Source organism: Zosterops lateralis (assembly GCF_965231275.1).
Source record: "Zosterops lateralis genome assembly, chromosome: 5".
NCBI classification, from domain to species: domain Eukaryota; kingdom Metazoa; phylum Chordata; class Aves; order Passeriformes; family Zosteropidae; genus Zosterops; species Zosterops lateralis.
In genome coordinates this window covers 26,178,898-26,201,692 of record NC_139766.1, presented here as the reverse complement: position 1 = coordinate 26,201,692, position 22,795 = coordinate 26,178,898, and the positions used below count along the sequence as shown (strand labels likewise).

The following is a 22,795-nucleotide window of genomic DNA, read 5'->3' as shown; positions in this document are numbered from 1 at the left end:
GTCTCCTTGCCAGTGTGGCAGTACAAAAAGCAGAAAAGGTCCTGGCTCTGTGCAAACACTACCCTGCAATAACAAAGCCATCTCTGTATTATCAACACTGTGATCAACACAGTTTCAAAACACAGCCCCGTATTAGCCACTGTGAAGAAAGTTAACTCTACCCCAGCCAAAATAAGCATACCTATCCAACATAACAGGGTGAGAGAGTCTGGAATCACAAGATAAGCATGCTGACCTTGCCAACACCACTGCTTTGCCATGCATGGCAACAGTAGTACAACATCTCAGCTGAAATGTAAATGGTTGTTCATTTGGTGTTCGATCTCCTGTGCTTGTTTTGTAGCAGAGGGGATGTACCCTGGTGAAAACAACACTGGAAAACTTGACAAATGGGAACTTGGATATTTTTCATTCCCCACTCACTGCTTTGGGTTTTTCCTGCTCAGAAGGCAGTTCTGACCTGTAACTTTAAATCTATTGTTTAGGTATAGATAAATGTTGCTTTTTCACACCTACTGAGCCCTGTCAATTGGGACTAGTCAGTTGCTCAGTAGGTGTGAAAAAGCAATATTTATCGAGTGACCTTATAATACTAACTCAAAATAAAGACTTTGAAGGTAAATACATCCATTAGTCGACGTGTGAGATGGTAGTTCAGTAGTTCATCATCCGAGTCAACTTCACAGCTTTGTTTCAGCAGAAGTTCTCATATTTGTTGACGTATTTCTTACTATGTAGTGTTTCCAGAGTCAAGCAGGCGGAGAACAAGTAGTTCTTTAGTAGGTGGAGAACAAGCTGTTGTTTAGGGAAAAAAGGTCTTGGAGTGTGTGTTTGGAAAGAGAAATAACTGGGGAAGTATTAGTCATTCCCTGTGCATAAAGACAAACAAAATTTGTAAGGATTTCAGTATTTTAGTTAGACCATGTTTTGAATACTGAAATAAATTGAGCTTATTTTTGATCTAATATATCATGTGCTTACCTGGGATTGTATAACATTTGAGAAGACAAGTTCAAATTGTGAAGAAAGTTAATTAAGTTGACGCCTTTATGGTAGTTGAGAGGAAGGATATCCTCAGGCACTGTTGACCACTTCTTATATTTTTCTTTCCCATAGATTTGATTTGTTTTTCTCATATTTTCCATTTTGTGTACAATAGCAATTGTCCTCCTACTTGATAGTGAGCTTTAGGATTCCTTAACAGAGTTACATTCAACCTCTGATTTAATAGAGCTTTTATTTTTCCACCTCTCTAAATCTTCAGCTTCCTGGAGAAGTAGGAAAATCTTTTGCACAAGCATCACCCATTTCCCTTGCCAATCTCCTCTTTGCCTGTTTCTTTAGTAAGTGGGTGGTATTGTTTCTCTTCCCTTCTTATCGGCAGTGGATCTTTGGAAAAAAGGCTGAGGCAGCACTCTGCTTTCCTAAATGTCCAGCCAGTGGGGCAGGGATGGACTAGCCTTGGTCTGTGTAGAAGTGAAACATATAGACTGTTCTTTAGGAGCTTCTGCTCCTCCAAACCAATGCCATGCCAGTTTGGAGTTTCCATGTCCCTCTCTAACCTTACTTTGAAAATACTTGCCCGAACAAAGTGGATTGTTTCCTTTCAAAGGTACGTAAACGTGTAAAAGAGACCAGTACAGCACATACCTCTTCCCAGTTCAGTCCCTGTCTTTCCCTTTCTGTTCTTAATCTTTTACCTTTTCTCTGTCAAGTGAGGGTCAGTTATATTTGTGCAGGTAAACCAAGCCAATATTCTTCACCAGACCTTTATGCTGCACAAGTGAATTAAGCAAATCTCTTTATGCTTTGCCTCATCTTGCCAGCTACAGTCAAACTTCTTGCAGCATCCTTAAGTCCTGGTGATGGCACCTTAGAGGGCAAAACCTGCTGGATGATAACAGAAAATTGTTTGCCATTTTCACTCTGCTTTATACATGGTACTTAGAATAAAAATAAACCCCAGCTATAAAGTTTGGGACATGGGAAAACAAAGCACAAAAAATGGCTTTGAAACTTCTGTGTTGACATTAACCCTTAAAAGGTGTTTTAAAAAGCAGATTTTCCCAGGTCCAGCTTTTAATTTTCAACTTTATTGTCTTGCAGCAGAGAACATTACAATTGATAGAGGTTTTCGGTCTGAATAAACTGAAGGCAAAGTGGACAATGCAAGTTTATAAATATTGCAGAGTTTTTGTGTGGAAGAAATAAGAAAACTACAAATACTCAGCTCTAGAGGAATGAATAAAAAATATAAGAAGTTGTTGAGGATAGCGAAAATTGATCAGTCCATCTTTTGTATGGTATCCTATAGTGTTGCTAACTCAAATTTAGTACTAAATAATTTTAAGTAACAAATGCCCATGTCAACATATTTTCTTCATCATGGAAAGTAATGATGTAATTTTTGTTTCATAAATTTCCTGAATCATTTAGTTGTGAAGAAGATGCCCTCTAAAATTGTGAAAGGATAGCTTACTAACTAGTGGAATGTGCGGTTTGCAGGAAATCCCAGTGAGGGGCAATAGCTGAGTTTATAAATGATTTGGAGACGTGTACATGCCATTCTACTAAATCATCATTATAAGGGAAAAGGAAACCCTTTTAGTACTCTTACCATTTTTCCTGAGCTGTCCTGTGCACTTCTCTTTTGCAATGGTTGATGAGCTGAGGCTCCAGTTTGGTGTGATAGACCACCTCAATGCCAACTGACCCTAAGAGGGACCAATACTTGTCATCATTGTTTTCTTCACTTACCCCAACTATCTAAGTTAGAATGCTAAAAGGAAACAAATGATGTATTTTTTAAGCATGTTTCCAAGAAATTTTGGAACACTGGTTCTGATTGTGGTAAGATGCTCCTCCTGTGTGTGTACATGAGTACCTTTCAGCTGAATAAAGGATATTTTGCAACATCACGTAGTCTCAGAATCTCCAGTCAGAGTTATCCCTTAGCCTGTTTACTTTTAAACCTAAATTTCGTACAGGCAAATATGAATTTTATTTTTGCAGGGTTTGATTATATATAAAATTAACCATTTATTGTTTGGCTGATTTTCAAAGAGAAACTAAGCTTTTGCAAACCTTTGGCTATAATTTTGAAATATTTTAGAAAGTAGTGCTCCCCAAATTACATTTCTCACAGTTAAAAATATCCAAACTTGCATATGATAGAAGTGGTTTCTGAAAGTCTGGTGTTTAGGAAAAAAAAAAAAAGAGGAAAAAAGTAAATCTAAATATTTCTAAATATTTTTCTTCTCCTTTTATCTGGATATCTCCTTATCTGGATATGATACATTTTGTATATTATTGTGGTATTTTTCCCTGAACTTGAATTTTATAATTATGACAAATTTTTGCTAAAGTATATTTCTTTTGTGTTTGCATTTCTGTGAAATTTTCCTTCTGAGCAGGGATTAATGACAGTTGTATTTTATTTTTTGGAGTTTAAATTTGCAACCTTAGATGTGGGGCAAAAAGGCAATACGAGAGTATATTTTGCAACTCTTGCTTACACTGAGTAGTAATTATTCAAATAAGCCTGTGCTGGATACTTATGTAAATAACTGTTCACATGTTTCACAGTTTCATGAGAAAGCAACAGAAGCTCCAGCAGAAAAAAACAGGGTAAGGAGTTCTCCTTTTCTTCTTCCTCTTGCCCTGTTTCTGCTCTCTGCCCAGAGGAGCACTGTGCTGCCTGGTCACTTGCCCCACTGCAGACATTTGCAGGGACACAATATGAGCTTGATCAGCAAACTGATCTGAATTAATTAAAATGAAGGAGGAAAAATCTTCTGAAATTTACAGATTTGAGGAGGGATTACAAGGTACTACTTGGGTTTTTAAATTGACATTTAGATTGATACTTTCAAAAATTGAAGTAGTGAATATTCTATATATACATTTTTTTTAATCTACTGGCCTAGGACGTACATTTTCAATGTTAAATACCCAGATCTGGAGTTGACATTGGGTTTGGATTGGTGTGTCCCAAATCTGAAAAAAAAAGCACTTGTGCACAATGCAGGAAATCCAAGTCAGAAAGCTGAGGATGCTGATTTGTTAGAGGGATTATCTGTCTTGATTGCCCATAATCTTAACATTAGGACTTTGTACTGAAGGACACAAATTCCTAGAGAAATTTTACCTTCATTAAGGAGGTGCTGAAACTCAGAAAACAGTTTCACCTTGCTTTTATTTTTCTTTTTAGCCACAAATATTTCCTCCTGGTGTTCCTTTTGTGTCATTATGTTTTTCAGAATGCGTTATTTTCCTGTGAGTCCCTCCATGACTATGTGTGGTGCAAAGATTTGTGCCCTAAAAAGTGACAATTACTTGTTACATTTGTGTGAGAGAAGCCCTGATCAGACTGGATGCACTTTCTCTTTTCTGCTCACTGGGAGTTCCATACATTTATTCATCTTTTTGAATGTCAAAGGTGCTTACAGTCCAGCCGGCTTATGGTGACTAATTGTTTCAATAAACAAACACAATCTGGGAGCTGGGAGTGGGAACCAGAAGATATGTGGGGTGGGTAGTGTCGCAACACCTGAGCTTACCACATCACTTAATGGCTCAGTTTTCCCCAGTGAAAACTGGGAAAGGTGACATGCATAAGAAGCTCTGTCTACAAGTGAACACATACTTTGTGCATTTGGACCAATATTGACTTAAAAGGCTTAGCTGAACAGTTGTTTCCATTTGTTTTGAGGAAGGTGTATGGTGACTTCATGGCTGTACAGATTAATACTTGTATAATGTGAAGATGGGAAACACAAGCTGCTGCTTGATACTTAAATTTGAGAAGATACTTAGGTTTTGATACTTAAAATTGAGAAGGTTTTCCTGCCCTGAGAAAAGTTGAGAATCCGTAAATCTTTCTGATTTCTGCCATAATTCTGAGTCTTCAGCATCTCTGCAAATTAGATCATATTTGTTATCGTGTAACTAAGGTTGGCAGGGAACAGGGCAATTCCTTGGCACGAGTCATACTGTGAAAAGTTTATATTGGGTGTCAGCCTGAAACTCCCACAGCTGTTTATAACAAGATAACAATGTGTCATGCAAACAGCTTCATGTTATGAGGGATGGTCTGGGAACAAAGGAGTATTTGGAGGGGAAGCAGGGGCATAGAAAATGTGCAGAAAATGTCTAAAACTGTACTGAAGAAAAGTAGTGATATATGGGTTTGATAAGAGGTAGGTGTGGCTGTTACAGGGGCTTCTTAATGGAGTACTGCTATTCTGAAAAAGAACTTTCAGAATAATAGGTGAAGGTTTAGTTATCCTGGGCCTTATTTATCGAAATAGAAATGTTTCTAGAACCATTGACTTGGAAATAACCCCAAATAAAACAGGTTTCTGTGACCAAATGCAGATTCAAAAGCTGATCTTGTGACCTGGGAAACTGGTTCTAATCTGCTGAAATCTTCATAGCAGAGATAATTCAGTGTAGCAACCAAGTGCAGACATTTACTGATGTTTTTATTTTTTAACCCTGATTTTGTCAAAAGGATTTTTTTTTGATTCTTGTGTCGTGTTAATGTAACCTGGTAGAGAAATGAAATGTATTAGCATTATCAGTATTGAGATTTGAAATCATAGCTAACTTTGAATCTTTCTTGAGCTCTTTGATGCATCACTCTAGGGATCTCTGAGTTTATATGATGGATAATAATTATGTTTTTCTTAAGTACGAGCAGAGAATTTTTAGTATTGAGAACAGTTGAATTGTTTTGTGTGGGAGAGCCTGTGATGGGAACCCTTAAAATTTTGTGTGCATTAAGCTGGCCTGAATGTTAATACTGACTTTTAATTTTTTGGACAATGTTTGTATTTTCAGTTTATGGTAGTATTTTTCCTCCTGCAATTACCTTTAAGATTGTCAATTTATTTTTAGAAGGGCAATAAATCAGAATTGATCACCTTTAGTAGTTAAATAATATATCCAAGACAATTACTGATTAAAAAAGATCTGCCTTCTTCTCAGAAACCAATATGACAGATTACCAACAAAATGTATATGTGTATGCATTTCAGAAGAAGAGAAATAACAAAAAGAGATTATTCATAATAATCACCATTATCAGTCCAATCATCATCTTTTACTTATGCATCCTAGCCTGGTCTTACTTTGTAGTTCCATTTAAACCACTGATTTTTTTTTTTTTTTTTTTTTTTTTTTTTTTTTTTTTTTTTTTTAACATATGAAGAGGTATTCGTAGGAAAGAAAAGGATTTTTAAAGTTGTTGAGAACTACTTCCAGCTGTTGAGATAGCAGCAGTATGGGACATGAGAGCTCAGCTGATCCAAGTGAAAAGTGGGAGTGAAAGGCACTCACTTTGTGAGTGAAGGCAAAGGGTGTAATTTCATGTGTGGTGACAGAAATTAATTGCTCACACAATGAGACTCACTGAAATGAGTTTGCTTGCATTTGATTTATTAAAAATTAAATCATGTAAGTCAATGTTGTGAGGAGGTTTGTGGTTTTTCAAGATTCTCTGCTACGATTCTGTGAAAAGTACTGTTTTGTCCATGCTGAAGTTATGTTACCTGCAGAGAAGAATATGCATGCCATTTCCCCAGTGAATTCTGAAATACTCTTAGGTAGTAAATAGATGCATAAATAAGCCCTGTGAAAAATGAATAATTTTTTTTTGTTTTACTCTAGGGCTTTGGTTTGGGTTATCCCCCTGGCCCCTCCACAGAGTTGATAGTTCACAGTCACTGGTACTTCAGCAGATGCTGCTATTCTTCAAGGCATGGCTTCAGCTCCAGCCGTGCTGCTTTAGCCTGAGTTGCTCTCCAGGTCTGTGCCTGCAACTTCCCCTGGCTTTGGAGCACAGCTTCAGGCAGGGCTGGCAGAAAGTGAGCAAAGGGAAAGGGAGTGGGGAAAAAGATTTCTGGAACAGCTTCTCCACAACCTCTCCCACACCCTTCATTCCTGCCTCTGTGCCACTTCATTTAATGAGTCTGTGCAGGCAGCTGCCTGCGCTGCATGATGAAATGTCTGCTTGGATCCCTTCCCTAGCCTGCTTCCCAGCCCCGCAGGAGGAACGCCTGCACCTGCACAAGGCAGAGTGGCATGACAGGACAGTGGTGAGTTGATGAGGGAGGAGGTCAGCTGTGTTTAAGCTGGCATCATTGCAAAGAACAGAAAGATTGCCTGACTATGTCTCTGGCAGGATCCTGGAGCCAAATTTGCGAAGTAGCTGTGGGTGCATTGGTTTTTATGCATTCCTAAGTTTGTCCTACAGGTATCAGCCATGGTGTAGAACTTAAAGCAGCTTGACATTACTGAGTGACCAAACCTGTCTGAATTCAACTGCTTGATTCTGATGGTCAGCATGAAGTCTTTTTAAACAAAAGTTGGAAGGCATATGCTTAGCAGTTTCTAAAAAATAAGCTCAAGTTCTGTTCTCAAACTGACATCTTCTAAAAAACCATTTGTGTCTGAAAATTTTCATTGATAAAATTGGGGTAAATTTTCAAAATTACTTTTACTGATCCATCTTAGGTACAAAGGATTATAGTAAATGGAATTAGATCAGGCTCATGGCTGGTCACTAGTGGAGTTTTCCAGAGCTTCATTTTAGGCCCAGCACTCTCCAACACCCTCATAAGCAACTTAAAGAAGCCCTGTAGAGAGTTCTTGACAAATTAGAGAGATGGGCAATCACCAACCTATGAAGTTCAACAAGAGCACGTTCTGGATTCTGCACCTGGCATGTAACATTCCTGGTTTTGTGTGTAGACCAGGGAATGAGAGTCTGGAAAGTGGCACTGTGGAAAGAGACCCGGGGGTTCTGGTTGATGACAAGTTGAACATGAGCCAGCAGTGCCCTGCAAGGGAGGGGATTGTCCTACTCTATTCTGCACTGGGGCAGCCTCACCTTGAGTGCTGTTCTGGGGCAGTTCTGGGTGCCACAATGTGAGAAAGACATTAAACTATTGGGGGGCATCCAGAGGAGGGCAACAAGGATGGTGGAGGGTCTAGGGGGGAATCCAGATGAAGAATATCTGGGGTCACTTGGTCTGTTCAGTGTGGATGAGATTGAGAAGATATCTCATTACAGTTGCAACTTTCTTATGAGGGGAAGAGGAGGGCCAGGCACTGATCTTTTTTCTGTGGTGATCAGTGACAGGATTGGTCTGAAGTTGTGTCAGGATAGGTTAAGGTTGGATATTTGAAAAAAATTCTTCACTTAGAGGATGGTTAGGCACTGGACCAGGCTCCCCAGGGAAGTGGTCACAGTACTAAGCCTGATAGTTCAAGGAGCATTTGGACAATGCTCTCAGACAAATGATGTGATGCTTGGAGCTGTCCTGTTCAGGGCCAGGAGTTTGACTTCAATCATCCTTGTAGGTCTCTTCCATGCAAAATATTCTATGATTCTATGATCTTCAGTTTTGTATAAAGAACTCTTTTGCAAATGACATTTATACATGACAGACCTTAGTAATTAAAACTTCTATAGAGGTTAGAAACTTCTAGACAGGTTTGTGGTGAAGAGCAGTTGTACTCTGCTCTTTGGCTGGAGCACATTTCAGACTTCTCACCCATATTCTCTGTGACATAGACTGCACTGTACCTCATTTCATCCCGGTCACATACAGCTTTTGGCTTCCTGGGAATGTGCCAGTGCAGCCCTCAGCTGAGCAAAGCCTGAACTTTTTAGTCTAATAATTAACTTCTGTAAACTTCCAGGTGAGCTCCAGCTTTCTGTATAGTCAGGCAGTTTCATTTATAAGTAGAAGCTCTTTTTGTTTACAGAAATCTCAAATTCTGTGATCCTCCAAAGATCTGGTAATGCTTTATTCCTCATCTTCACAGGAACTGATGTTCAATGGCTAGAAGAGAGCTGACAAGTGGCTGAAATGAATACGACTACTATCCTACAAGAGATTTTGATTAAAAGATCACAGCAGAAGAAGAGGACTTCTCCCTTAAACTATAAAGAGAGACTTTTTGTACTTACAAAGTCTATGCTAACATACTATGAAGGTCGAGCAGAGGTAGGCGACACACATTTATACTACCGATTACCTTTGTTCCTTTTTTGCTTTTGTACTATACTGGCTTTTTTTCCTACTGTATGTCATACTATCAAGAGCTGATTGGGGAAATGGTCATTAGTGTCCATGAATGTGAGCTGGCATTTCTCTTATTTATAATGCGCATTGACAGAAGTTTAGATAACTTAGCTGGTAGTCAATGTGAATTGGTTCTCAATTAGAGCAGTAGTGCATAGCCAGGATGACAGAAATGACATAAAACGGCATTTAGAGGTGGTCATCAAAGCTGATTTTTTCTCTCTCCAGAGAGATGAAAGATCACTGCTATGATGAATTGCGGAAAAGGTAGAAAAAGTTACAATTGCACTTTCTTGTAGCTGTGTGTACTGTGAAGGCTATTATATTCCCATCTGGCAATTAACTGCATTTGGACAGGAGAAAGAGTGTTTGATAGAAGCAGTGCATTGCAGACCAAGTTCAGTAGAGTACATCATGCAACTGGTGATTGAAATTAAGCTGGAAGCAGTTTATCTTTGACCATACAAGCAACTCACGCCAGTTACCAGTTTCTGTGTAAATTCAGTTACTCAGGAAGTCATTAGTGTAAACTATGCAAATTCTCAGACCAGCATTTTTTCAAATGAGCTCCAGACTCAGTTTCATCAAGGTCACCTCCCCCCAGAGTGCCCTGTCATAGCCTCAGTGCTGGGGGTGAATTGTTGTACTTAAGAGAGGCTACTTCCCATGTTTGTCACAATGCTGAAGAGGATTAAAATGACTGCAGTAGCTTGTGCAACATGCCCTGGGAAGCCATTTAACAAATAAAGCTTAATGGAGGAGGCCAAGCTCTTGTGTTGACTGTCTTACCTCTGATAACAGAAGAGTGTACAGGAGAGCTAAGGCTTGCTAAGCATGTTTCTCTGCCAGACCTTATGGTTGCGTCAGAACTGAGCTCACTTACTATGCTACAAGATGCTCACAGCAGTGTATTCTCTGAAAGTAGCTTCAACACAGTCAAGGATTAAGAACAAGATCGCAGACTGAGGTTAGAAGGGGCCTCTGGAGGCCATCTGATCCAAGCCCCCTGCTCAAGCAGGGCCACACAGAGCTGGTTGCCCAGAACCAGCTGGCTGGTGAATATCTCTGTCCAGTTGGCTGTTGAGTATCTCCATGGATTGAGTCTTCACAGCCTCGCTTGGCAACCTGCGCTAGGGCACAGTCACCCTCACGGTAAAAAAGACTGAACTGATGTTCAGATGCAGCCTCTTGTCTTCCAGTCTGTGCCCACTGCCTCTGGCCCTGTCACTGGACACTGCTGGCAGTAGCCAGGCTCTGTCCTCTTTGCACACTCCTTTCAGACATTTTATGTCCCCATTTTATGATGGCAGAGTGTATCAGTCACTCCTATTTTGGTGACTCTGGCCTCCTCACAAAGAATAAAAAGGTAGGGGTTAGGAAGCCCTCTGAGACGTGTCTTGCATGCTTATTCCATTTCAGTTTACATTTATATCAAATAGAAATGTGACAAACAGGTTTTGCAGGTCTAGTTGTCACCCTTTAAGAAGTTGCCACTTCCAGCTTCCCTTCTTTCAGTTTTCCTCTTCCAGATTTCCCTTTGCCCTGCAGGTTGATGTCCTGTGGCTAAAATGCTTTTCCAAGAGACTGACTGGTAGATCTATATGAGAGGAGGTTTAAAATGTCAATTTTACTTGCAGTGAGATTGAGCACGGCAGCCCATAGTGCCCTCAGGGATGAGTGAGTTACTAGATGAAGTAACCTCTTAAAATATTTCAGCTTAAGATACAGCCAGTTGTGCTGAAAATATATATTATGCCTATGCTAGTTCATCGGTTTGCTACTGAAAAAGGCAGGTTCATTTCATCTCTGTCATAGCCTTCCTAGACTCCCCCATTCACTTGAATTGATTCTGGCCCTTCTTGGAATCCATATTGCTCTGAAAAAAATTGTTAATCAAGGAATCATAGAATGGGCTGTGTCAGGTAGGGACCTTAAAGTTCTAGTTCCACCCCTTCTGACCCTGGGCAGAGACACTTTTCACTAGACCAGATTTCTCAGAGCTCCATCCAACCTGACCTAGAGCACTTCTAGGGATGGGGCATCCACCACCTCTCTGGGCAACCTGTTATAGTGCTTCACCACCCTCACAGTAAAGAACTATTTCCTAAAATCTAATCTAAACCTACTCTCAGTTGGAAGCCATTCCTCCTTGTCCTGTCACTACATGCTCTTGGAAATAGCTTCTCTCTTTCTTGTAGGCTCCCTTGGGGTGTGGGAAGGCGGCAATTAGGTCAGCAGAAAGATATTTGATCTGGTTTTATTTTTGCTGGATTGGTGTTCTGCTGGGTTAGCACGCTGCATTAGCTGGGTGCAGGATCTAACAAGTGCCAGAGGCTGTGCCAGGTGGAGGAGGAGAACAGGATGCTCCGACTGTTGATATCAGCAAGTTGTTAGACTGGCTCAGCCCTAACGTGTTACTTTCCAGCCTCAAACCATTTTCATTTTCACTGTTCCTCTCAGATTCTCTTAAACATCAATTAGCCTTTTATTTATTAACAGTGTTGTCGGAAAACAGTGATCTCTGATCTTAAAGGGGCACACTGAATTTTTTGTCTCTGAAAAAAACCACAACTGTAAGATTAAGATCTCTGTGGCACAATTACTCCTTTATGTCTCTGGACACCTTAAATGGCAAAGATGTTTGTGGGTTTAATTATTTGTTTGGTTATTGTTTGGGTTTTTAAAGCAAATTATGGTGGCTATAAATATGTATTTACAGTAAGACAGCTGCATCTTCTGGCTGAGGTAATTTATATGAGAGAAAAACATTATTAGGCATCAAAATAATTCTGCTCCCTCTGAATAACTGGAGGTTTATTGTTGAAATAAATGTGACTATTGTGTATGCTGGTTGAATTTAAAACATGACAGATGAAAGGATAGGTACAGACTGATTTAATTTTGGGCTTGACAGTATTCAAAGTCCAGATTGGTAAAATAAGCAAGGAAATCCCAAGCCAAGAGGATCTCACACCCTCATTTTAATCCCATAACTGCAGTGGTAGCAGTCTGCCAAGGGTGCTTGAGTTCTGTTCCTCTAGGCAAGTGCAATTCCCAGTTTGATTCTTGGCCAATCTGAAGTATTTTCTTGTTCTCTTCCATTTTAACTTTTACAGAAGTTCAGTAGAGAGTTCAAGAAAAACCCAGGGTTTGTGGGCACGTGAATAATCATATCACTTCTTTTTAAAAACAAGACTAAAATAAATCTTGCTAACCAGATTAGTCAGTGCTCAAAGAGTGGGCAAGTTGGGATTCTTAAGAAAGTGACAGAATTAGATATTTTGTATGTCTGATATTTTGTATGTCTGGTGACAGAAGTGGAACATTTATGACAACAAAAAGCAGTCAACCATAGCAAATAGTGTTCATGTAAATGCTGCTGAGAGATTTAATTGTTCTATGAGCCGGAAGTGGAGCATCACTTGCTCTTTGACCAGAAACTGCATGTTACAGATGCCACTCTTCTCTGTGTTTTCCTGGCCTATGTACTGAAAAAGTCTCATATACCTTACTTGGAGTAATAAATTATTATCTCTTAGACATGACTACTATCAACAGGCTAAAATCTTGTTTTAACTTGCTCATAACTGGTTTAAGTCATTGTATACATGCTGTCAAGCAGATCAGGCCCCTTGCTATGGTACAATAACAGTGCATGCCTGCAGTGAAGCGGGAGCTGCACTGCACTGATGAGAAGGAGAAATATAGTTTTTTCACTTAAAGATATTGCTCTGCTCTAAGTCATGGAGCAGGAGCATGAACTAGTGGTGGAGCACAGCTACAGAATCAGTGAAGAGGCTTCATTTCAGGTTTCAAAACACAGAAGCCTGAGGAAGGAGAATCCTGGTTTAGGACATCTGTGCAAAGCTCTACGATTATGATTAATATAATGGGAAACTTACTTTGCATAGGAAGCCAATAGGACCTTGGCTTTTACCACTTAATTTCTGGGCATTAGGCTGTTGGATAAAAAGGGTGGAAGAAATATCACCTTTAGGTTTGTTAAAAAGATGGACATTAAGAAGCTTGAAAATAAAAATATATCAGGAACCGACTTGCCTTAAGCATCATGGACATAGATTTTTTAATGTCAGAAAAGAGAAATATTCTATTTCAATTGAGATTTTGGTTCTGTGTGTTGTGGTTTTGTCCTTTTTTCTTGGTCATGAATTCTGAGAATTAGTAAGTGTAGCCGTTGGGGAAATAGCATCATGGCACTATTGTGCAATATTGCACTAACAGTGATTATAACCAAATAAAAAGGCTGAGCTAATGTTGCTTCTTAAACTCCTTAATGGTTTATCAGCTGTCATTGTTGGAAGGAGTATTTTCTGTATTTTTTCCTAATGTTGCAAAAGTGGCTGTTGAAATCTGAATGTGATGTGGTACATTTACAATGAAGACAAAAATTCACTGTAGTAAAATACAACTGCATTGATCTCTAAGCAGAGTACTGGTCATGAATGTACAAAAGTAGGGAAGTGAAGTATCTTCCTATTCTGAGTATGGAGATATACTATAAAGTACATCTTACTGGTTATGCTACAGTCAGAAAGACTTAAGATACGTACAGTATTCTCCAACATGTATTGGATAATTTGGGTGTATAGCAAAGGCAGTGTTTGTAGTGTTTGAGTGAGGAAGCACGAGCGTGAAAGATTTTATTAGGAAATCTCTTTTCAATTTTGTGTGGTTTGAAAACTCAGCATAATACTTCAGGTATGCTTCTGGTAATTTTCCTGAATTATTTTCTTCCAAGAAATCAAAACATACTAGTCAGTATCAAATTCATAAGCAAATTTGAGCAATTTTGAAATTAACTGACAATCAAATATTTCCTGCAGTGATTAAAAAAAATCTCATTGGAATGGCTTTCTGTATTTTTGACCAGCAAAAATTTAGCTGAAGTTTTAGTATAACTTTTTCCAAATTGCTAATTTAATCTTGAATGGAGTATAGGTTTGAATTCCAAGGAGGGATTTGTGGAAATAATACCACATATGCATGGCCCCAGGTATGTGTCAAAAGTGAGCTCATATCTTGAATATTCAACTTAAAATTTCCTGGAGTTTACTTTCAAAGGATCAGTGCCTTCACACTTTCATCTGTGTCTCTGGAAAAACAAACAACAAAGTATTTATCTAGGAGTCCACCTTATCGCTGAAATTTTAAACACTTCAGTAGGTACCAGCTGGACAATGGAAAGGAGGACTCATTTTACCAGTATGCCCGAGGCTGGTGTCCCACAGTTCAGGTGCCCCACACACCCCTTTGCAGGGTGGCTGCAAAGAACAGAGCCATTTATTCCTCTTGAGTCAGCCAACAGGACAGACAACACAAAAATAGCATCCAAACTTCTGCATCCAACAGGGTTGTACACCGCATACTCGTGGTTTATTGTCTTTCTCCTTGTGTGGCAGTGAGTTTGACTGCTGTGAATCTGAATCCTTTGTCAGTGCACAGTGAAAAGGTAGTCTGAACTGGGCAATTGGATGGCCCCAGCTGGAGCAGACTTGTTGCTGCATTACAGAACAGTCATGATAGCAAGTAACCAATACTTCTCACAAGTTTTAGTTAGGTAATACTGGCAGGGCATCTCACTTGAACTTAAAAGTGCCACCAGACTACAGGTTTTTGCTCTAGATGGCATTTTAGGCAAGGGAAATTCTTTGTGATGAAGGAAAGAGAGTAAGTGTAGGTGTTTAAGTACTCACCAGTGGAATAGTTGAAAAGATCTGGTCTGTGCAAGTGAGATGTCCTGCTAGCTTGTTGGTTTGAAAACTGATGTTTCTCATGACTATGGTGCTTCCAAAAGGTGACACAGATCTGGTGATAATTTTATAAATCATTGTCAGTGTGTAGACTGTTAGTATCCTCATATCTATCAAATCTGTGCAATGTTCCCCTTCACCATGATATTTCTCTCTCTGTCACCCAGCTTGATTATCAGTGATACTCTTTAGTTTGAAAGTGTGCTGATGTGTGTGGTTTTGGTTACTGTCCTCCCACACAGGGCACAGCATGCTTGAATTAACCTTTCCATCTCACAGCAGCTTGCACTGACCATGAATATGGAGCTGACTATGAGCTTATGAACATTAAATTTCTTTATGCTTTAGCATCTTTATTGTTTGCTCATGTTTTTTGTATGGATGACAGTTCATAGCAATAAATAGTTTACATTGGATTTTGCATTTTCAAAAGGCATAGGCTAAATCCTGGTTCCTGTGGTTACCCTGCATGGTTTTGGGTGGACAGGATTTTGCAGTGTTAGAAGAGAGGACGAGAAGGGGAAGAGTTTGGGCTGCAATACCCATTAGCTCTGGAACTGCTGCACAGAATACCTGTTTATTAGTGTGCAGAAACCATTTGCTTCTACAGAGAAGGCAAATGATAGTTCCCTGAGGGAAGAGTTTAAGAGTCTTATTTAGAAGGATGCTTCTGTGGAGTCAAGTATAAGACAGCTTCTGAGCAGCTGAACTTGGGAGCTGCAGAATGCTTGTCTTCAGTGGCAGTGGTGGCATTTGCCATTAGGATCAGACTTCTGTGAAAACTTTTTTGTGTGAACAGGACTGCTAAAACTGATCAAAACCAACCAGGATAGAAATTTAAAAAGCAGAATAAAAACTTGAACATTTTGGGCGGTTGCTCATTTTGAAAGTCTCTTCCTAAGGAAAAAAAGTTCCTTCCGTAAGGGTTGTCTTTGGTTCTTGTAATTTGAATATAGAGGAGACAGAAGCTACTGAAATTACAGCAGTGATATTTTAAGGAAGGAACAATAAAAGCTCTGGGGCCTACTCTGAAGCTGTATGTTTCGGGATAAAATTGTGTGGTTTCACTGTGACACTAATATTGTGCAAATCCTTCATGTGGAGTGTAGCAACATTATAGAGTTCCAGAAAGCTATGCTTCTTACTTTTCTTTTTTAACAGAAGATTAATTCATTCTACTGTTGTTTATTCCAATTGTGTTTATCTTTTATTATTTTAAAAATAATCATGCTGATTTATGGGATTTCCTTTGTCATTGCATAGGTGATTTAATTATTTTATATAAACGAAAGCACAATCCAGTATTACCATGCTTCCAATCACTTCACTAATTACTCTTGATTTTTAATGTAAGATAAATAGCTTAAAAATTAGTAGGTTTACAGAGTATTTTTGTGTTCCAAGTCACAGGTCATAATGATATAGCTTTCTTAAAATACTTGCCAGTGAAAACTGTTCAAGTTGGAGACATAATGTAAAGCTATTTGTGTGAATGGGAGCAGCTTAACAAATGCATGGGAATGCTCACTTGGCAATTCATAAAGAAACCTAAGTTGTAAAAAATAGTTGGTTATGTTGTAGTAATGATTCCCTGTTTTCTATAACATCTACTGAGAGAAAAGTCACCTATAAAATGAGAATTTGCAATAATTATCTTTCTGCAAGAATTTTGATTTTTATGAGATGGAACAAATGAGATGTAGATGAAGTTGAGAAGCATAGGTTGTAGTTGTTGAGATAAAGTAAAGGCATAGATAAGAATATTTATCTTATGACTAGACAGGAGTAGATGAGTCTTAAAGGTGTTAAGAAGGAAGCACTGGAAAACAGGTGAGAGAAGGCTAGAGAAGTCCTATTTATTTTAATTAGTGTGCAGAAGAGAAGTTGAGAAATTTTAATCTTTGAAGATAATTTAGAGAAAAATGCAAGAAAAACCAGGCTTGTTGAAGGTACCTGGAAGATGCAGAAATTGTATCTCAGTCAACAGAGAAACAAAACAAAATAAAGAAACAAAACAAAATAATCTCAGACTTATCTAGGCTCTGTCTGCTATGGGGTAACAAGGCTTGTGGATAGCAGAGAGCAGCAGATATCCTGTGTTTTCATCCCAGTAAGGGTTTTTTGACACTGCTGAATGAGACATTTTCATATGTCAGCATTAGAAATTACCTATATAAACTTCTTGTAAATCTGATTGCAGAGCACATGGGAAGCTGGTACTGTGCTGAATAGGCATCGGTGGCTTGTTCTCAGATTGAGAGCCTGTCTTGAATGGAATATCCTATTCTGCATTTTAGTATTTTCACTACTGACACTGTTGTTGGAACAGAAGCTTGTTGAGTTCTCAGGCTAAATAAAACGTGAAGGAGCTGCAAGTATTTTGAAAATGAGTCTAGAAATGCATGTGATACGTTTGGATTAGGTGTGTGGTGCGTTTGATTGTTCGCTTTTTAGATTTTTTTTTAATTTTTATTTTGTAGAATGCAATGCAGTGTGGAGAAGTAAAAAAGGCAGGAATGCTGAAATGTTCAGATACAGAAATGGCAATAAGTAGCCAAGTGTCAGGCTGTCCCCAGCAGGACCTGGGTTACAGGATAGCGAATCATAAACTGGTATCATCAATGATACCTTGTTGCTGTGCAAAAGGGAAATGATACATTAGGATGAAAAAAAAATTACTTCAAATCCTTATAACTGGATAATAGGGCATCGGCTGCAGTGCTGCATCTGGTTTGGAGCAGTAAGTTTCAAGGAAGATGTGGTTCTGCCTGTGAGGTTCAGGGCAGGAGCAGCAGGAAGGATGAGCTTCCCAAAAGCCAGTGATGAAGAACTGGTGAGTGGAAAAGCAGTTGTTTAAAGCAGAGAGATGTACTGGAATCTTAAAAGTAAGATTGCAATAAAAGACAAAAAAGCTCTCTCAACTCTGTAGTTGTGGGATCCATTATCTGAACCTGGAGAAAGTAGCTAAAGCAGCTGATGCTTTGACTGAGTGACTTCTTGGGTCTTGTTTTGGACTCTGGTCGCTTGCCTGTGATGCCTGTGGGCTTGATCTCTCCTCTCTATGTGGCTCAGGTTGTCCTAATCTAGTGCTCAGACAGAGTGGAGGCTGAGTTAGGGCTGAATGCAGGGTGTCACTCACCCAGCAGCCAGGCAGGGGTCCTGAGCAGGGAGAAAAGGGCAGAAATGCTGCAGCTGGGCTGGGCAGGCTGAGAGCTCTGTGTGCATGGACTTCACAAAAAACCAAGAGGAGAAGACTTGTCTGGAAGACCTGAAGAGATATGGTAGTTGTTTTGACAGCTGAAGTGTTATTTAAGGCCTGATATGGACAGAGACCTGGCTCATTTATTATGTGTCCTTTACTTTTATGAGGTTGCAATGTATCATAACTGCAGTTGTGCACGTTTGACTGGCTGCCTCTCCATTGCAGAAGTTACAGATAAGGCACTCTAGTCCCAGTTAGGAAGTTGCATCAGCACTGTGACAGGGAAGGGTTTTTTGTGCTTTTCAGTCTCTCCAGTGCTGGTCATTGACATCTGCTGAGCAGCCAGGCCCGGTTAATGGATTCTCAGCTTCTTAATTTGCAAGACAGGGTTTAAAACTTTCTTATTCTGAATTATGTTTGTGTTTTTTTCCCCCTTTAAATTCTTCCTAGAAGTCAGATATTCAATCAGGTCAGACTGGTTTTCTTTTCCTATCAATTGTAGCCATTTTTGAAAGGTAAATAAAAATACTTGACACTTGCTTTTCTTAATAATTTAAAAGAAATAATTGAAAGGAGAAGGCCATCTTTCAATGTATTTGGCACACTGGAATGGAAAATGTGACCACCTAACACCTAGCTACAGTAATTATATTTGCATAATCTGTAATTGCTTGCCTCAAGAGGGAACTGCCAGAAGTATTTGGTCAGTGTTTCTTATTAATAAATGGCAATACTATTAAAAGAAACAAAACCCCAAAAGCCCAACCTCCTTTCCTGCAAAGATCCCAGAAATGGAAATACTCATACATTTGCCTCTCAAGCATATCCTATCAGAGCAGCTGTCTGTAGGCACTGTTGACTTAGCCAGACTTTTGGTGGTTTTGCAAAGTGGAAGAGTGCTCCATTAAAGGAGATAAAAGTAGTGTTGTGATGTGCTACACTTCTGAGAACACACGCTCCATGGGTCACAGGCTGATGACCTCAGGATTTCCTATATGGGGGTGAGCATGGAAGAAAGAAATAATACGAACACCAAGGAAAAAGAAAGATTATGGGGGAGACAAAATCTAGATATTTCTTGCCAGCTGGGCTGACTTATGGATGTTTTCATTGAGGCTTTTTATTTCCAAATCTAAAGTCCTTTGTATTGTTCAACACTCACACACACACATACTTTTGTGAAGATAAGCAGTGCAGTATGTTCATCAGCAAAGAGGAAATACACTGAAGAAATATTTTTGTCTTATAGGGAAGGTATGGGCTTCTGAAGCAGTAAAGCTTCTGTATTTAGCAGAGGAGTAATTCCACATGTACAGAGGATCAGCTGTTGGATTGTTCACTTATGTAACACTTGGGTATTTCTTGTCTTACTGTATTCTAAGATTATTTTTTTAAGGAATTGTGTAATCCTCTGTTAGTTTCATATCTTACAACATAGGTCTAGAGTTATGACTTCTTCATATTACGGTTTAATATGCTAAAATAAAGAGGAATAGCTTATTCTTTTTAGATTGTATGGAAACAAGACTTGGCCATACCCATTGTGAGCAAAGAGCAGTACTTCTAAAACTGTAAATCAATATTTTGAAACAGAGGTAAATATGAAATATGTATGGCATTTTGAAAAGCTTTGTTTAGTAGTTTCTGTATAGTCACTCCCCTTTGGTTATTTCCAGAAAGAAGATACATTAAGAAAAAAACCTCACACCAAAACCCCAACCTTTAGGGTGACTTTGAAGTGCCTATTTTACCTATTTTTTTTCCATATTGAAATTTAGAATTCTTATACCTTTATTACTGTTCTAACTGTATTTGCTTCTATAGGCCTCCCATCTAGAGGCCTATATCTACCTTTAGTAAAGGAGCAGACCAGGTTTGATAGGGTCCCTTCATTTCACTGACCTGTGATTTTTCCAAATCCTCTGTGAATGCTTGTATCCCATTCAGAGAGGATGCATGGATGTTCTGGTAAAATACTGCTAGTTCTACAATAAATCTAACATTTTTCTGCTCTGTTAGCCATCTTCAACCTCAAAATAAAAGAATCTTTAAAAATGTCCCTCTGCTTCCTTCACTTTGGCATTGCATGATTAGTCATTGTACTAATTTTGTGGTTGTGGTTGAATTTCTCGGGGCTGGCTCATGCCCACAGCTCTACTTCCCAACTGCTTCAGGGCTTGAGCTCTGACTTGATTCTGAATTTCATGTCTGCTGTAAGGCTGGGCATAGAGCCCATAGAACCCATTTGCCTGTAGAATAAATGCAACACAGTTATGGTATGCAAGATGTCCTATTATTATAAAGGGAAATAATTTAAGTAGGGAGGAGAAAGAAATTGCAGAGATCTCTTCAGCATTTTTTTTTTTAGTCATTCTTGCTTCTGTGCACCACAGTTTATTAATGAGTAATGGTCAGCTAAAATAGAGCTGCACACTTGGCATTAATAACTGTTGTGATCTGATGTGATCTGAAAATGTCTTGAGCCGTAGGTATGTTTTTAATGTCACATATGCAAGAGGTTTTTTTAATCTATAAAATATGCAAAAGTGGAAGAATCTTCCCTGACATTAGGTGTAATAAGGTGGATTGACTTGTAAGGTGGGTCAGCTTTGTGTTAGCTTAATTTAGCATCTTATGATGAAGCAAACTGAGCCACCCTAAATCATGAAAGCATACAAAGGTATGACTTAGGAAATACAATTGCTAGAATGATGTGCTGTACATCAGGGGATTTCCTTTATGTTTTCCCCCCCAAATGTTGGATTCCTGTCCTTTGTCCTCCTGTCAGTGTCCTCTAAGTGAACACTCACTGAATGCCAGAATTGGCATGAAAATCTCTGAGCCCAGGAGAAGGGTGATCCATATAAAAAAATAGTGTGTTCCTCTAAGGGATTTTTGTGATTCTAGATACAAAAAACCCCTCCAATGTGTATTGTCTGTCTGTCCTGCAACCTCAGTTAACCAGCAGGTGGGATCCAAGCAGTATGAGTACCCCTCTGGACACAGAAAGCTGGGTAAATAAGATACAGGGGTGGTCACTGTTTCTTCTTTGCACACTGTGTGTCTGGAGAGGTGTCTTCAGCACAGTTATGTGGAGCGTTGAATTCTGGGGTTCATTAAAAGGCTGATCTCATTTGGACCCTCCTGTTCTGCTTTGGCTAGTCTAGCAGCCTTGAAACTTCCAGGTCAGCCACACAGTGCAAGGAGAGGGAGAGGCTGCCTGCTCTGCCAAGTGGTGTAGATTTCAGTAACAACTTTCGGCTTTTGCATGAATGTATGTTTTACTTTAGGGTCTCAATGTTCAAGTAAAGGGATACCATAGAATATCCTGAGTTTGGAAGTGACTGACATAAAATAAACAGAAAACTTAAAATTATTTTTTGGTAAAAAATCCAGGGTTGCATACTTGGTACAAAATTATTTTTCAGTGTTACTTGATAAATCTTCGTAGTATAGCCCATGGTAATGTTTATTATTTTTTTCCTTTATGGTTGGTTAAAGTGCCTAATTCTTCCATATATTCCCCTTAAAAAACCCACCTCTCTTGTGTGTGCTGGTTTTTCTGGTAACAAATACAGTTGCAGTTTTCTCTGAACTTATCCCTTATCATTCTTCCGGATGCTGACCGTGATATATGTGAATTCTTAATGCATGTTTTCTCTGCACTATTCTACATAAAACTCCAAGTGCTAAATGCATTTTAAGTGCTGATGAAACTTCATGGGTAATTAACTATAGTGTTTCTAGGGTGATGGAATCATAACTGCTTTATTTGAAGTTGTTCTTTGCTTCTGTTTACAAGACTGTGTTTTCAGTTGCTTGTGGTTGTACCAGACTTCTGCTGTTTGGGCTAAATTTCCATCCCCAAGAGACAAGCTGAGTAAGGATTGGCATATCTCAAATAATTCAATAATTGCTAATTATTTCCACATTGTGTGAACAGTGTCAGTCTTTCATAAGAAGCACTCTGGACTGGATATTCTGGATGTGCATGGAAAATCAAAAATTTTGAATGTGTATTAATTCACTACCAGCCATGAGCTGCTACTGCTTTTGTTTCGTTCCAGATTCCAGTAGAAATTTACTCTCCTGTTGGAGATTGGGCTCTCCCAAAAGTGAGGTGGCACTATCACAGTCTTGCTCTGGGTTTCAGTGCTGACTAAAGCCCAGTACACCTGCCTCTCATTATCAGCTCTTCTTCCAAGGGGCTGCCTCTCCAGAGTGCTGAACTACACTCTAATTCCATGCACTGTGCAGCACCTGCTGAGGAGCCATGCCTTCTTTAAAATGCTGATAATTATCAGTGCAGGTGACAAAATCTGAGAAACACTTAATCTTTTGACTTTGCTTCTCTGGGCTTCTGCTAGCCCTGTTCAAAGAAGTTCCTTCAATGCAGACCCCACTTCGGTCCAGGGTTATATCCGTATCTTCTGCTTTCTTTTTCGTCAGGGGCTTATGTTGCCTCTGTAGCATCCAAATTTCTCAGCAACCTTATTGGAGCACAGCAGAATCCTCCAAATGGCAGGAGCACTTCAGCGACAGAACAAGGAAGCAGATGAGATGATACTGGTTTTAATCATAATTTAAACTCAGCAAGGGGAAAGCACTTCTTTTTTCTGAAGTTATTTTTTGTAAAGAAGAGTATATTAAACCTATGATTACATCTGATTGGAAACTTTCTATGTAAAGAATTGGTACTTTTCAGTACGCAAATTTATTGTACTTGGTTC

At 39.1% G+C, this 22,795-nt stretch overlaps 1 protein-coding gene across 4 annotated transcripts in view; it reads left to right on the top strand.

Moving 5' to 3' along the window:
• Positions 1 to 22,795, top strand: part of TEC (tec protein tyrosine kinase) — a 43,992-nt gene that overhangs the window by 6,288 nt on the left and 14,909 nt on the right. For 3 of the 4 annotated variants that reach the window (XM_083861650.1, XM_083861649.1, XM_083861647.1), the window contains exon 2: positions 8,833 to 9,014. In XM_083861650.1, the coding sequence (XP_083717776.1) occupies positions 8,877 to 9,014 (138 nt within the window). In that variant the 5' untranslated portion in view covers positions 8,833 to 8,876. Of the gene's footprint in view, positions 1 to 6,695; positions 6,808 to 8,832; positions 9,015 to 22,795 lie in introns of those variants that run through there. The other variant, XM_083861648.1, reaches the window with a different exon arrangement.